Below are 14,211 nucleotides of genomic sequence, written 5' to 3'. Positions count from 1 at the left end.
TCTCTGGGTTGGCTTTGAACTGTGATCCTCAGATTTCGGCCTCCTGGGTAGCTACGATTACAGGTGTGAGCCACTGCGCCAGGTGGATGCTCTATTTTTTTAAGTTATGAAAATCTGTAATAGTTTAAAATATCCTCCAGCACATCTAGTCTGACAAAACATCCTGGGACATTCATGTTTTTGTGAGTGTCCACATACCACAGCAACATCTTGGTGCTGGCAGACCCTTCCCACACTGAAAGACAATCATTCATTAGGCTTTAAGGCTTAATAGGTGTGCACAAATATCATGCAAGCATTAAGACTGTACTCAAACAGAATGTGTATTAGAGACAATTATACAAAACAGCTTGTGAACAAAGGGAAGAGGTTGTTATTTTCTGTACAAAATATGCAGGTTTTTTCCTATCTCTCTCTTTTAATAATCTGTAAGATGCATCATACTTCCGGCATTTTCAAAAAGTGAAAACTGTATAAAAATAAATATTCTATGTACAAACACACACACAGCCAATCCAAGGTTAGAGGTATCACTGCAAAACAAAAACAAAACAGTGCACAGTTAGTCTTAGAGTTTGGGGGAATGTTTACTTCCTTGTAGGAAGGGAAAGGAGGCAGATCCTGGCCTGGTCTGGTGGAGCTCTAAACAGGGAAACTGGGGAACCATAAACTCCTCTTGGGAAGAAACTGAGGCGGATTTCCCTCCTTCAGGACACTCCCTTCATGACCACAAGAGGGCACTCTCCTCCTATACTAACTAGGAGGCTTCATGATTCACTGGGTTGTCCCAGATGAAATTTATGGTGTGAGGAATAGACAGGAGGCTCTTTACTTACTTCTCCAAGACTTGGTTTTCTTGCTAAGCTCAACTGTTTGTACACCTGACTACCTGAGGCAACTTTGAAGGAGAAAATCCTTTTCTTTGGACATACACTTCTGCCTGGCTCCTGTAGAACTTTAAGTCTTCTCAAATTGAAAAGAGGATGAGGCTCTGTTTGAGAGGCAGGATCTGTGTGTGTGTGTGTGTGTGTGTGTGTGTGTGTGTGTGTGTGTGTGTGTGTGTGTGTGTTGTACTAAAGCTTGAATTTAGGGCCTCATATTCTCACTTGGCTTTTTCCACTCATGGCTGGCATTCTACCACTAGAACCATATCTCCACTTTTACCCATTTTGCTGGTTAATTGGAGATAAGAGGGACAAGCTTTTTTTGTCCATGCTGTCTGTAAGCCATGATCCCCTGAGCTCAACTTCCTGAGTAGCTAGGATTGCAAGGGTGAGCCACCAGTGCCCAGTGAGGGGCGGATTCTTGAGGAGCATTCCCTTAAGGGTTGACTTTTCTTTTCTTTAGTTGGGGCTGATTTAGGTTCTGGGAAACCCAAGTATTCATCCTAGGGTCTGGAGTCATGGTGGTTTCACTTTCCCGAGCCAATCTTGTGAACAGATTGCCTGGTAGCAAATACCAGGGCAAGAGTGAATCAGTAAAACTTCATCATTGCAGGAACTCTGGGTTCTAGAGGAGGTCAGAACAGATAGAACTCTGTGTGCAAGAATGCAAGAGAATGTATCCATCTCACTGCAAGTGCGACTGCATCACTGGAAAACAAACCAACACACAGGACCAGTGGAGCTCAAGCTCTTGAGCGGGCTGGGCCTCCAACCTATTTACAAGGACACACAGGCCCCCGAGAATCAAGTAGTGTTGGTGAGAAGTTTGAGTGGGAGATGGGAGGAGGCAATCCATGGCCTGTAGGCCGGAGACTCTGCACTTTGGGGGAGCTGTGGCTGAGTGGGGGTAATCTGACCTTGTGATATTAAATTCTTTTTTTTCCCCCTTCAGTACTGGGGTTTGAATTCCAGACCTTGTGCTTGCTAGGCAGGTGCTTTCCTGTTGAGCTATACCTCCAGCCATTTGTGCTCTGGTTATTTTGAGACAGAATCTTACTTTCTATCCAGTCACACCTCTGTATAGAAATCTGCCTATTTTATGCTTCTCAACACTAGTAGGATGACAGATGTGTGCCACTATGCCCAGCTTTTCCACTGAAATGGAGTCTTAAGAACATTTCTGACCGGGCTGGCCTCTCACCTAGCTGGGATGACAGGTGCACACCACTGTGCTCAGCTATTGGTTGAGAAGGGGTCTCAAATCTATGCCTGGGCTAGCCTCAAATTTTAGTCTTCTCTACCTTAGCCTTCCAAGTACCTAGGATCACAGGCATGAGCTACTAGTATCTGATTTCAAACTGTTCTAATGGTAGCAAATACCAGGGCAAGAGTGAATCAGTAAAACTTCATCATTGCAGGAACTCTGGGTTCTAGAGGAGGTCAGGCCAGAGGTCAAATGTATACAAGCACAAGGCTCTGATGGCTAAAGTTCATGGGGAAGGGTGAGGGGGTGAGCTGGACAGTCCTTATAAGAAGGTATAGAAACCATGTGAGTTTGGAACTTAAGCTTAACTCAGCCCTCTTATGTCATGATGTGGCTTAAATGACATTCCTATCAATGCTGAAGTAGCTACTTGATAACCTCTTCTAATATTTGGTCCAGCTAGGCATTGATGGCCCACGCCTGTAATCCTAGCTACTCAGGAGGCTGATATTTGAGGATCATGGTTCAAAGCCAGGCTGGGCAGGAAGTCCCTGACACTTTTATCTCCAAGTAACCACCAAAAAACCGGAAGTGGAGCTCAAAGTGGTAGAGTGCTAGCCTTCAGCTGAAGAACTCAGAGACAGAGCCCAGGCCCTAAGTTCAAGCCCCATGACTGGAAAAATAAAAGACATGTCCTGAGGCTCCTGGGAGAGCAGGTATGACACACAAAGTGTAAAGATGTCATCTGCTTGCTGGGTAGCAATTCCATACACTGGGGTTCTGACACATTGAAAATCATTCCCATGTCTACAAGTGTGTACCGTGCCTGGATGTGTAATGGATACCCTGTCTTTGACCTTTCTTGACCCATGTCTTGCTGCCTCCTCTGTAGAAAGGAAACTACAAGCTTTATGGCACTTGCTGGGAAGAGGGCTCAGTCCACCTGTGACCCGTGACACCGCCTGGGCCTCTAGGAGGCTTACCTTGTTCCAGCAGCCCTGGACTGGTAAGCCATCTTCACCCTACATGGAGGAAGGGAGGCAGAGAGCTCAGACCCTCAGGACTGTCTGCCCAGCAGTCAGGGCAAGGGGAACAAGGGCGACAAACACCTGGGAGTTGGTGGAGATGTGGCCTACCACTGTTGTCTATTTCTTTTCAATGCTCTGAATCAGAACTTTGGACAGGTATAGGAAACAAATGTGGCTGTCTTTTGTTTTTCCATTGGTCAAGGCCACATGTGGCTATAATGCTGTGACCGGAGGGGCTTTCCTGGTCAATGGGAGCAGCAAGCGCTGATGTTCTTGAGTATCTGAGAGGACAGTCTCTGATGAAGCTCTACCAACACACCTAGCACCTGGGCCCGCAGATCTCCCTCTGCAGAGCCTGGGCGAGGAGAGGCAAGCAGTGACCATCCTGGCTTCCTGATCTCTTAAACTTGTCTTCCTTTGTGTGGGAAGGGGCATTCTAGACAGTCCCTGGCGGGGCTGGGAGTACAAACAAAGGGACAGGCAATCTCAGGGGTACTGCAACAGGACCCTAGGTTGCCTTCAGCTCTAGGGGAAGGCTTTTTGGCTCAGTTTCAGCCATCCCTGGGAATTTGGGGTACAATGTAATAGCAGGATAGGTTGCATTGTTGGGGGGCAATCCCAGAGCTCCTTGTAGCCACAGGATGCTCTGTCCCTGGGATGGAAGCTTTCTGGGTCTTCTCACATCTAACATCCTGGCCTTTCTGTACACTCTGGGGGGGAATCTGGTCATCTTCCAGAGCCACTGTTGGGAAGGCAATGCAGGAGCAAGCTCTGGGTCTCAGGCCAGGTCTAATAGAAGGACAGCCTGGATCTTAGAACTGCAGAAACTGAGCCAGGCACAGCGCGTTGGGGAGGAGACCTGAGGAAGGCTGAAGGGGGGCTTCTGTGTCCTGGACCAACTGTTCTCACCCACAGCTGACACGGGGACCTCCTGGCACCTGACATTCAGCAGGAAGGCAGAAGAAATCTAGTTATCTTGCACTAGAGTGGTGATCAGGGGCTCCCTGTCCTCAAGTCCATAAAAACACAATACAGGAGGCAGAGTGAGACACAAGGTAGGGTGGGGTGTATGGACATGTCCACAGACAATAGACAAATGATGCATCCTTAGGGAGGTCATTGAGGAAAACATCCCTCTGTGTGAATGATCAAATAAGCAGGATCTTCATTTCCCATTCTTGGGTGGAGGGGGGACAACTGGGGGGAGGTGGCACATTCCAATTTCATAGTGACCTTCTTTGTCCCTTTCCTAGACCACCATGCCATGCCACCATGCAACAGGCTGCACACAGACCCTGGGAGGGGAGGAGCCTCTGTGGGCCACCCAGCCTTCCCATTGGCATGTGGGTAGGGCAAGGGTATGAGAGTGGGAGGGGCAAGCAGAAAGCAGAAAGCAGTGTTGAAGTGGGGGAGGTCTGGAGGGGCTCAGATGGAGGGAGGAGCCAGGGTCCAGGGAAGGCAGGGGTAAGTGAGGAACCTTGGAAACCATGGTCGCCCAGGATGCCACGCTTGCTGTATGCAGAGCTCTTCAGGACTCTGGGCGCTTGCTTATGTCACATATACTAGGCATAAAAAAGCCCCCAGACCTTTCAAGGGCCTTTATGGTCACCCAGATTTCCTTAGGTGGTTTTCTCTTAGGTGGGGAATTCTTGACTGATTCCCAGGATGGAGGTGGGGGATGGGAAGCCAGAATTCTGACCTGAAAATTGCTTCCCAAACTCTAACCACAATAGGGAAATGTAGGGCAGGTAGGACCCGTTTGAGCCAAATCTCCTTTCAGTTTTCAGTGTCACTTTGTACTTTCAGTTAGTTAAGAGGGTCTACAAGGACATCTAGAATGTCTTGAGGGATTCCGGGTTAGGAAGGAACAAATGTGGACTCGTGTTGTGGGTGGGTCTGGAAAAGGGGACCTTGGCACCATCTGTCCCTTCTAAACTACCTTCCTTCCTTCCTTCCTTCCTTCCTTCCTTCCTTCCTTCCTTCCTTCCTTCTTTCTCTCTCTCTCTCTCTCTCTCTCTTTCTTCCTTCCTTTCTTCCTTTTTTGTGGGTAGCGGGAATTGAACTTAGAGCCTGGGTACTGTCCCCTGAGCTCTTTTGCTCAAGGCTAGTGCTCTACTACTTGGAGTCACAGCTCCACTTCCAGTTTTCTGGTGGTTAACTGGAGATAAGAGTCTCATGGACTTTGCATCCAGGGCTGGCTTTGAACTGTTATCCTCAGATCTCAGCCTAATGAGTAGTTAGGATTATAGGGGTGAGCTACCAGTGCCCAGATTAAACTACATTCTTAACCTTTCTATTTCTCCTAGGCTTTTCATGGCCAGCCACCTGAAAATGAAGGAGAGAGACACCAGAGAAGAGTTTTGTAATGGCTTTTGGGACTCAAGAATGAGGAGCCTTTTAAGATCTCAATACTAGACCCTAGGCCATCTACTAGTTTCAGTGCTGTCACCTGGACAGTGACTCAGGACCCAGCCTGGAAGAAAATAGGCAAGTATGCTCTCTAGAATTTCTCTGTCTAGAAGCATGTCCACCGGTCCCCTGCCAAATCATGAGGGGGTGGTGGTAGGGTGGTGACTCAGGTGTATGATTCCATGCTTTGCTAGGTGTTTAGCTGGTGCCGTCAGAGTTAAACTGCATGGCATAAAGGTAAATGATGGCTGTCAGTGACTGCTCTTTCCTAGTTTGAGTTCTAGCAGCAGGAATAGCTAGAAGCAGCAGGGGCAGCCTAGACTGGCTTGTGTCAAGGTGAGGGTCTCCAGAAACAGCTTCAGGAGGAAGCCAAGGAAATGCTTGACAAAGTGCATGCAAGAGGCATGGCTGGAGGCCATGGAGCAGCAGGCAGGGCGATGCTTGGCATCGGCAGAGTGAAGAAGCAGGCAGTGGAGACAGGGTGGCTGGATCAGGAGGAGCACGGAGGCACACGGGCACAAACTGCACACGTGGGTGGCCCAAATCGGCCATCAGGCAAGGGAGGGTGATGCCATACCAACGGGCATGGGGCATCCAGTCCGTCCAGCCCTGGTAACCCCGGCTCCCCTTTCTCTCCTTTAAAACCTCGATGTCCCTGTTCACAAAACCAACCACGAGGATTATTTAGGTCACAGTTAGCCAGCTCCGACTATGGAGTGGAGAGGCCTAATCTCACACTGGCCAGGATGCAGGACCCTTGAGGTAACTACCAATAAGACTAAGTCCCCATTGCCCCCCCCCCCCCGCCCCCATTCCCCAAAGACTTCAGCCATGGACCAATCACAGATAGCCTTCAACTTCAGGGCACTTGAGAAGCCTGCCAGATGTGCCACAAATCAGGTAATTGTAGAGGCCTTCGGTGGTTGTCCACTGAATATGTGTGTGTGTGTGTGTGTGTGTGTGTGTGTGTGCCTGCCAGTCCTGAGGCTCAAACTCAGGGCAGTGTTCCTGAGCTTTTCCTCAGGTTAATGCTTAACCACTTGAGCCATAGCTTTACCTCTGGCTTTTTAGTGGTTCATTGGAGATAAAAGTGTCACCGACTTTCCTGCCTGGGCTGGCTTTGAACTTCAGTCCTCAGATCTCAGCCTCCTAAATAGCTAGGATTACAGGCATGAGCCATTGGCACTCAGCTGTCTACTGATTTTTTTTTTTATATATATATATATCACGCTCAAGGTCTTAGCTGGTTGGTGGCCACTGAAAGGCTGGGTATGAAAAGGTCCTGTCTGACCTCATTGTGCTAGTGTTGAGCCTCAGGGGCCCTTAGGAGACCCTAAGTCTGAGTTCTGCATCCTGACCAAGTGAGGTTCAGATACTAGAAGTGCTGGCCACACAGTAATGGCCCTGGAACGAAGAAGGCAAATCTGAGGCTTGAAACTCCGGGCAGGAGGCTTTCTCCCCAGGCCCGGCTCCCCGTGGCTCTTCCACTTGCAAGCATCAATTGTTCTGCATCTTCAAAGGAAAGGGATTTGGGCAAAATTACTTGCAGCTGTGGTTTTAAGGCATCTCCCCGCCCCCCACACAGCGGGGGCAGAATCTCCAAAGCTCAGGAAGCCCCAGTATCTTGATTTGGTTCTCATTTTAGCCTATTTGCCTTCTTTGTTTGCAACTTGTAACACTTAGGGAACAAAACCAGAACAAGACTAAGTGAGAAATGAGAACATACCAAGGGACAGGGGGCATCTAATCCAGGTGCTCCTTGGTCTCCCTTATCCCCTTTTGGCCCTCTAGAGCCTTTCTTCCCCCTCTCCCCCTGTAAATAATGGTTTAGTCCGAGAAAAAACAAAAACAACATCAAAACTTTAGGATCATTCCTGTGTTAGGGTGAGAGCCAGGAAAAGAGAAGAGGGAGAAGTAGCCACTTAATTAGAATATTCCCCCCCCCCCACTCTCAGTAGAGTCTGGGGTCATTATCCACCTCCCTCCTCTTAAACACCTGGGAATTAGGCTAAGAGGGTAGAAGGGGAGGGGGTTAGGAAGCTGGAGGCAAGAGGCTAGAGGCCAGGAGGTTAGAGGTCAGGAGGCAGAAGACTGAGGACAGCTGGAAGAGGTGGGGGAGGGAATTGTAGTCTGAAAAGACTTCGGAACAGTTTTGTGATAGGAGGGGTCTGTGATGAGGGCGTGGGGTGCCATCTAACTCTTTGAGGGTCTACTTCTAAAGGGCTTTGAGCTGGCAACATTTTGTCTGCATTTCCATCCTTCTGACCGTCTATTAGGGAGCATGGAGGTTTTGTTTAGAGTCCAGGGCATGTGCAGACAGGTACAGGAATGTAGCATGGGGGAGTACATGCAAGTACACGCCTCTGCACACATGTAATGTGCATGTTCTCCACTGGGCCCTCTAATTTCATGTGTGCCTCTGATTCACTCTGGTCTCCAGTCATAGCTACTGTTTGTTTGTTTATTGATTTATTTCTGGTGGGATCCAGGTTTGAATTTAGGGCTCCACCGTCATGCTCTCAGCCCAGACAGCTACTTTAAATAATGCATCTTATTTTTTATTACAGACAGCTCTGTGTATACGAACATGTTAGTTCAAGGAATTCATTCATCTCTGAAAGGCTTCAGTAAATATCATTCTTCTAAATCAAGTCCTATTTTTTATGTTAGGGTTTATTTAAAGAAGGGCTGTGGGCAACTCTTAAAATTGAAAAATCTAGCTGAGTATGAGGGCTCACACCTGTAATCTCAGCTAGTTGAGAGGTAGAGATTGGGAGGACTGTGGTTTGAGGCCAGCCTGGATTAAAAAAGTTATGACACGTGCATCTCAACCAATAAACCAGAAATGTCGTTGTACTGTAATCTCAGCTACAAGGTAGGTAGAGGAAGGAAATTGTGGACCAGGCCAGCCTTGGGTATAAACTTGAGACCCTGTCTTTAACAAATGATGAGAGCAAACTAGGATGGAGGGTGTGATTCAAATGGTAGAAGGCCTGCCTAGCAAGCACAAGGCCTTGAATTCAACCCCTTGTATGGAAGGGGGGGGGGGGGGAAAAAAGAAGAACCGTGTTGTAATAATAAATTTGAATTTGGATTTTCACAGCTTGTATTTCCTTATGGGGGCCATATGTGTCCCCAAGGAGTCTTTCCAGGCAGCTTTCTATCTGGAGGACTGGTTGTCTAATGCTTGGGGACTTCCACTGTCCCACTCCTGGATGACAAGAGCCTGGCAGCAGGCAGCATGCTAGCTCAAAGGCTCGGAGTCAGGGCAGATGCTGCAATGGTCAGCGGCATGCTATAGGAAAGCGATGCAATCTCTTGGCATCTCAGTTCCTTCACGAGTAAATGAGCTCCACCCATTTGTTGAAAGGCCTTTGAGCACTCAAGTGCCTAGTAATACAGTGTCACTCAGTGACAGCTGCTTCCTGCATCCTGCGGTGGCAAGCAACAGGGGGTGTTTGTTAGAAGGAGATGGAGCTAAGAATACTTTTGATGTTTTCTCCAAGTTCTTGGAAATCACCCAAAGTTCATGATTCCAGAGGTCATCTGCAATTGCCAATGCATTGGTGTTGTGTGTGTGTGTGTGTGTATGCGTGCATGCATGCATACATATGTGTGCATGTAGGTACTGGGGCTTGAATTCAGAGCCTTGTGCTCTTGCGTAGCTTTTTTGATCAAGGGTGGTGCTCTTCCCCTTGAGCCACAGCTCCACTCCCTCCAAAGTATTATTCAAAATGAATTTTTCTGAACCACAGCCCCATCCTTAGCAAATAACCTGAATGTAAGAGGAAACATGTGTGCATGTATTGGATATAATTTCACCGGCTCCAAGACATATCCACCAATGAGAAGGCCATAGCATGCCAGGCAAACAAAACCACCAGCTGTTGGGATGGGCAAGCCTTGGCAAGCAGTCTCAGGAAGCGTGGTCCTTCCATCTCTTTGGGCCAGGAGGTGGGCTGGGCTGCTCAAGACTGGGGTGATTGTAGGTCTTGTAAGACTTGGTGGTAAGGGAGGATGGTCCCTATGCTAGGCATGCATTGTGGGTCTCTGACATTATGGGGTGCTGTGTTCTGAGGGCTTGGGTGACTCCCCAAATCAGGTGTCTTTGAAGGTATTACAGCAGTAGCTTTATCTACATACTCCGGCCTCCCAGGCCAAGGATACTTAGCAGGGCCTGTGAGGGGGAATTCTAGCTGGTAAGTGGAGAAAGGGACAAATACAATTCAATATATAAAACTGATTTCAGAAAAAATAAATTGGAAAGACAGAGAAGAAAGGGGGAAAGATGAAGGACATGGAATTATAATGGAGTGAACATAGCAGGTAGGAAAATAGAAGGATTAAGAAGGATGAGTCAGGTGCCAAGTCAGAGGAGAGTAGAGGAGAGGGAGGCAAGGAGACAGGACTCTGGGAAGCACGGGACAACGTTGCATGCATGCACATGCATATGAACAGGCGAGCATCTCAGGGGTGCAGCCCTGTGGCATGCTGGGACTTTTGCAGTTGGCCGGCTTGCTGGTGGGTCCATATAACACCCAACTTTCCTCACGATCCAATGGCTAGTGCATGCTACCCTTCATTCTTTGACCAGGTTGTTTGTTTGTTTAACTCCTGACTGTGGAACCTAAACCAAATTCATAGGGCTCCTTAGAGACAAGGCCGGGGGGGGGGGTGCCCTTAGTGACAAAGATTCCACATGTGTCCTTAGCCAGCTCCCAATTTGGGGCTCTAGGCCTTTGCCCACTGTTATGGGGACCTTTCTCCCTCTATAAACAGGAAGGAAGCTTGGAGAATGTCCTTGGGCCGAACAGAGAAGCTCAACTGGAAGGTTGAAATTTGGTTCATTATAAATAGGCAGAACCAATTTCATGCCTCAAGCACAAAGAGGGCAAAGTTTGGGGGTTTCCCTGCAGGGAGTCACCAAAATTTAGGTGGAGAGGGTGTTTGGACAGTTCTACTTCACCTCTGCAGGAATGTGAGGTTTTTAACCATAGGCGGTCTTAGCCCTCCTGGCATTTAACTTCAGCCTACCTACTCACAGGTTGGATGTCAGTATCTGCCCCTGCAAAATTCCATTAGGGGCTAGAGGTATCTGAAAGAGGAGGTGAGGTTCAGAAAAGCTTCTTTTGGTACATTCAGCTAGAAGATATTCTTGGATGCAGATTATAAGCTATTCTTCGGTTCTGAAATCTGCGGTTTAGGATAAGTCAACTAGGTTTTAGATGGTACACTCAAAAGAAGCTTTGTGCAACTTTATAGTTTTCAGAACCCCACTTTGACTTAATGGTATATCCTTACTTATAATGGGATGGGAGACAGTGTCTGAAATACCAGGAAGGGGAAGTGGAGGGAAAAGTTATCCCACTGATTCCTGGGGTTCAGTGAATCATTCAACAACGTGGGCTTCTTTAGCATTGGAGCCACTGGCTTGGCCCACCTCCCGCTCTGGCCCTCTGTGACAAGAGTACCTCGTGGCTCTGCCTCCATCTTCAGTAACACTGTCACCATCACTTGAAGGCTGATTTCGCAGCCTTCAAATGGGTCAGTGATTCCAGCCAACTGATAAAGTCTTTGAAATAGTTAAAAAAAAATTAGGTGAGTGTAATTAGGCCAGAACATTTTTATACATAAGCTAGAGAGGAGGTTAGGATGCCAATGAAGAGGTGGAATGCTCACGGTTGCAGAGATCTAACAGGTTGCCATGGATCTGCCATGGATCCTGGTCTGCGTGTTCTACTGGCTCATCTAACTTAGACTTGCCATGGACAATCTGATAGTGGTAGCCATGCCTACACCCACTCATTAATACAATTTGTGGGACAAAATTGAGTTGCTTTTGAGCGGCTGCCAGTGAAGAGTATTGAAGGATATAGAAGTGTTCAAGAAATACTTCTTAAATTGAAGACGATGGAAACAAATTGGTACTAGACACCAAGCATATAGATTCTGCCACTTTCTATCCATGAACATAGTCTATCAGTGTTCAGAGACCAACCACAAGACCTGGTTTCTGGAATCCACATGCTCTGCCTCTAGTTCTCTGGGGGAACTCAGTACCTCCTGTTAGATTATGGGCCATGTTTCACTGGGTATTCCTATAATTTCTAAGATACTTGGATAAGGCATTACAAGACACCCTAGAGCCTTTAGGGGGCGCTGCAGGTAGACAGTGCCTCTGTGAGGAGGTCGCATTGGAGATCTTCTAGGAAGGATCCCAGGGTCATCTCTTCATCAGCTGTAGTTAAATAATCCTTCTTTGCCCAGGGGTCCAAGGCCAGGGCCTGTGTTATATATAATCATATGGCTGTAGGTGCTGGAGATAGTTAGGGCGTCCTGGCAAAGATGGCAATAAGCAAGGGGACTGGAAGGCACAGCTCGTTTTGTAAGCTGGTCATCTCTTTCCGAGATTAACAGCAGCTGTGATAATTTTTTAAGGCTTGGCTCCTTACAAGAGCTGTCTGCTTATTCTTAGAGCTGGCTTAGAATGCCTGAGAAAACTTAACAATGATGGATATCAGACTATCACTTAGGGGTCCATTATTGGGGCCACATGGAGAGAGGAAGACACGGGGCTCCTGTTACCAGATGGCAGTGCTGGAGTGATGGCCGCTGCGGGATCCTGCCACCCCTCAAAATGTGGAAAAATTGATGCTTCCATGTCAGGAGTAAGTTCCTCACTATTAAAGCCTTTCAATTTAGGATGATTTATCAGGAAAAACTGTATTTGCTTCGTTAGATCAGGAATCCACAATCGGACATTCCACCCTTCATGAAATCATTAGTAACCAGAGCCAAGGTGCAAGCGTGCAGACTCACCCGGTTTCCTTTGTCCCCGGGTGGTCCATGTAAACCCTGCGATAAATCAGGGAAAAGAAGACATCTTAGAGAGAAAACACAACGGTCATACATTCCTTCCTTCCCGGCTCAGAAAGCTCTTCATGGATGCCTGCTTCCCAGGAGACGGTCTTAACTACCCCCATTTTATACAATAAGGGCAAGCCAGAGAAATCCTTCAAGGAATTTGACCTAGAGACAAATGGCGAGTGATGGCAAGTGATGCCTGTCCTGGCCTCCAGTGTGGTATCCTTCCCAGATCTCTCATGTGGATGGGTGCCGGCTTCTGAGCAACCTGTCTTGGCACAGAATGCCCTTAGCAGGGCAGAGGAGTATTCCCATAGCTCTTCTGCCAGGCTTTTGGTAGCAAAAAATCTCCACAAAGCTGGGTACCAGTGGCTCACAACTGAAATCCCGGCTCCTCAGGGGGCTGAGATCTGAGGATTATGGTCTGAAGCTAGCCTGGGTGGGTAAGTCTGTGAGACTTTTCAATTAACCACAAAAAGCCAGAAGTTGTGCTATGGCTCCAGTGGTAAAGGCTCCAGTGCCTAGGCCCCTGAGTTCAAGTCCCAGGACACACACACACACACACACACACACACACACACACACACACACACACACACTAGCCTTCACAGCTTCTTAGACCTACAAAGCCACAAGCAGCTGGCCCACTGCCTCATGTTTTAATAGCTACTTGGGAGGCTGAGATCAGTAGGATCAAGATTGCAAGCCAGCCCAGGTGATATTCAACCAATAGCTGGGTGTGTTGTTGTGGGTCTGTCATCTCAGCTCTGGGAAAAGCTTAAATAGAAGGGTAGTGGTTCGGCTGGTATGAACATAAATGTGAGATTTGGTCAAAAACATAAAAGCAAAAACAGGCTGTACATGTAGCTTAAGTGTCAGAGCACCTGTTTAGCGAGTGCAAAGCCCTGAGTTCAAAACCTCAGTGCTGCCAAAAGCAAACAACCTTCACAGGTAAATGTGCTGCAATTGGAAAGCCAAGCTCATTCCTCAACACCACCTCCCTTGGAAAAGCTGCCTGGTTTGTGGAGATCTCCCATCTGTGAACTGGATTTGGTTCTGTCCTTCCACGAGAGCAGGGGCCTTGGCACTTTTACCTGGAGATTCCCATTGCACCTGATATAAGGGCTTGGAACAAATTGTTACCTTCTGTGAGATAGTCCCCATGGCTATACACCTGTCAACTGCAGTACCCTCTGGGGGGTTCTAGCACATTGCCAGTGCCCCCTGGGTGTCTTTCTCTGTCATAGAAATGAGAATTCTCACTGGGTGCTGGTGACTCATGCCTGTAATCCTATCTACTGAGGAGGCTGAGATCTGAGGACTGTGGTTTGAAGCCAGCCCGGGCAGAAGAGTTGGTGTGATGCTTATCTCCAATAAACCACCAGAAAGCTCAAAGTGGTAAAGTGATAGAGTACTAGCCTTGAACAGAAAAGTTCAGGGACATAACTCAGGCCCTGAGTTCAAACCCCATGAATGACCCCCCTCCCCCAAAAAAAAGAAAGAAAGAAGAAAAGAAAAAGAAATTAGATTCTTCTCTGGCCCCAGATCTAGGCACCAGGCTCTGGGCTCTCTGTTGTGACTTCATTTTTTTAGTCTGAGTAGGGGTGGCAGAGAAACTCTGATCCTAGGAGACTCACAGGAAGTCCAGCTGCTCCCGTTGGTCCTGTCATCCCTGGATCTCCTTTGCTGCCCTGAAATAAGAGGAAGAAGCCTGTGAACCCTCTTTGCCATGGTGACCCTTTGCCACTGCCATTTCTGGTTTCAGTGCCCAGGAGACCTTCCTGTGACCCTTCAAGAGCCTTGGGAAGTAAGATCTATGGAA

General features: G+C 47.9%; 1 protein-coding gene across 1 annotated transcript in view; it reads right to left on the bottom strand.

Annotated features, from left to right (window-relative positions):
- Positions 1-298: 298 nt before the first annotated feature.
- The window catches only part of Col13a1 (collagen type XIII alpha 1 chain), a 131,553-nt gene continuing 117,640 nt past the window's right edge, over positions 299-14,211 (bottom strand). Inside the window, exons 37-41 of the mRNA XM_042696301.1 lie at positions 14,027-14,080; positions 12,345-12,380; positions 6,103-6,180; positions 3,072-3,110; positions 299-533 (exon numbers count right to left, since the gene is read on the bottom strand). Of these exons, the coding sequence (XP_042552235.1) occupies positions 531-533; positions 3,072-3,110; positions 6,103-6,180; positions 12,345-12,380; positions 14,027-14,080 (210 nt within the window). The 3' untranslated portion in view covers positions 299-530. The remainder of the gene's footprint in view (positions 534-3,071; positions 3,111-6,102; positions 6,181-12,344; positions 12,381-14,026; positions 14,081-14,211) is intronic.

Source organism: Dipodomys spectabilis, unplaced genomic scaffold, assembly GCF_019054845.1.
Source record: "Dipodomys spectabilis isolate Male_0828 unplaced genomic scaffold, ASM1905484v1 ptg000207l, whole genome shotgun sequence".
Classification (NCBI taxonomy): Eukaryota; Metazoa; Chordata; class Mammalia; order Rodentia; family Heteromyidae; genus Dipodomys; species Dipodomys spectabilis.
Note: the sequence above shows the minus strand (reverse complement) of the source record. Positions and strands in the feature narration are given on the sequence as shown.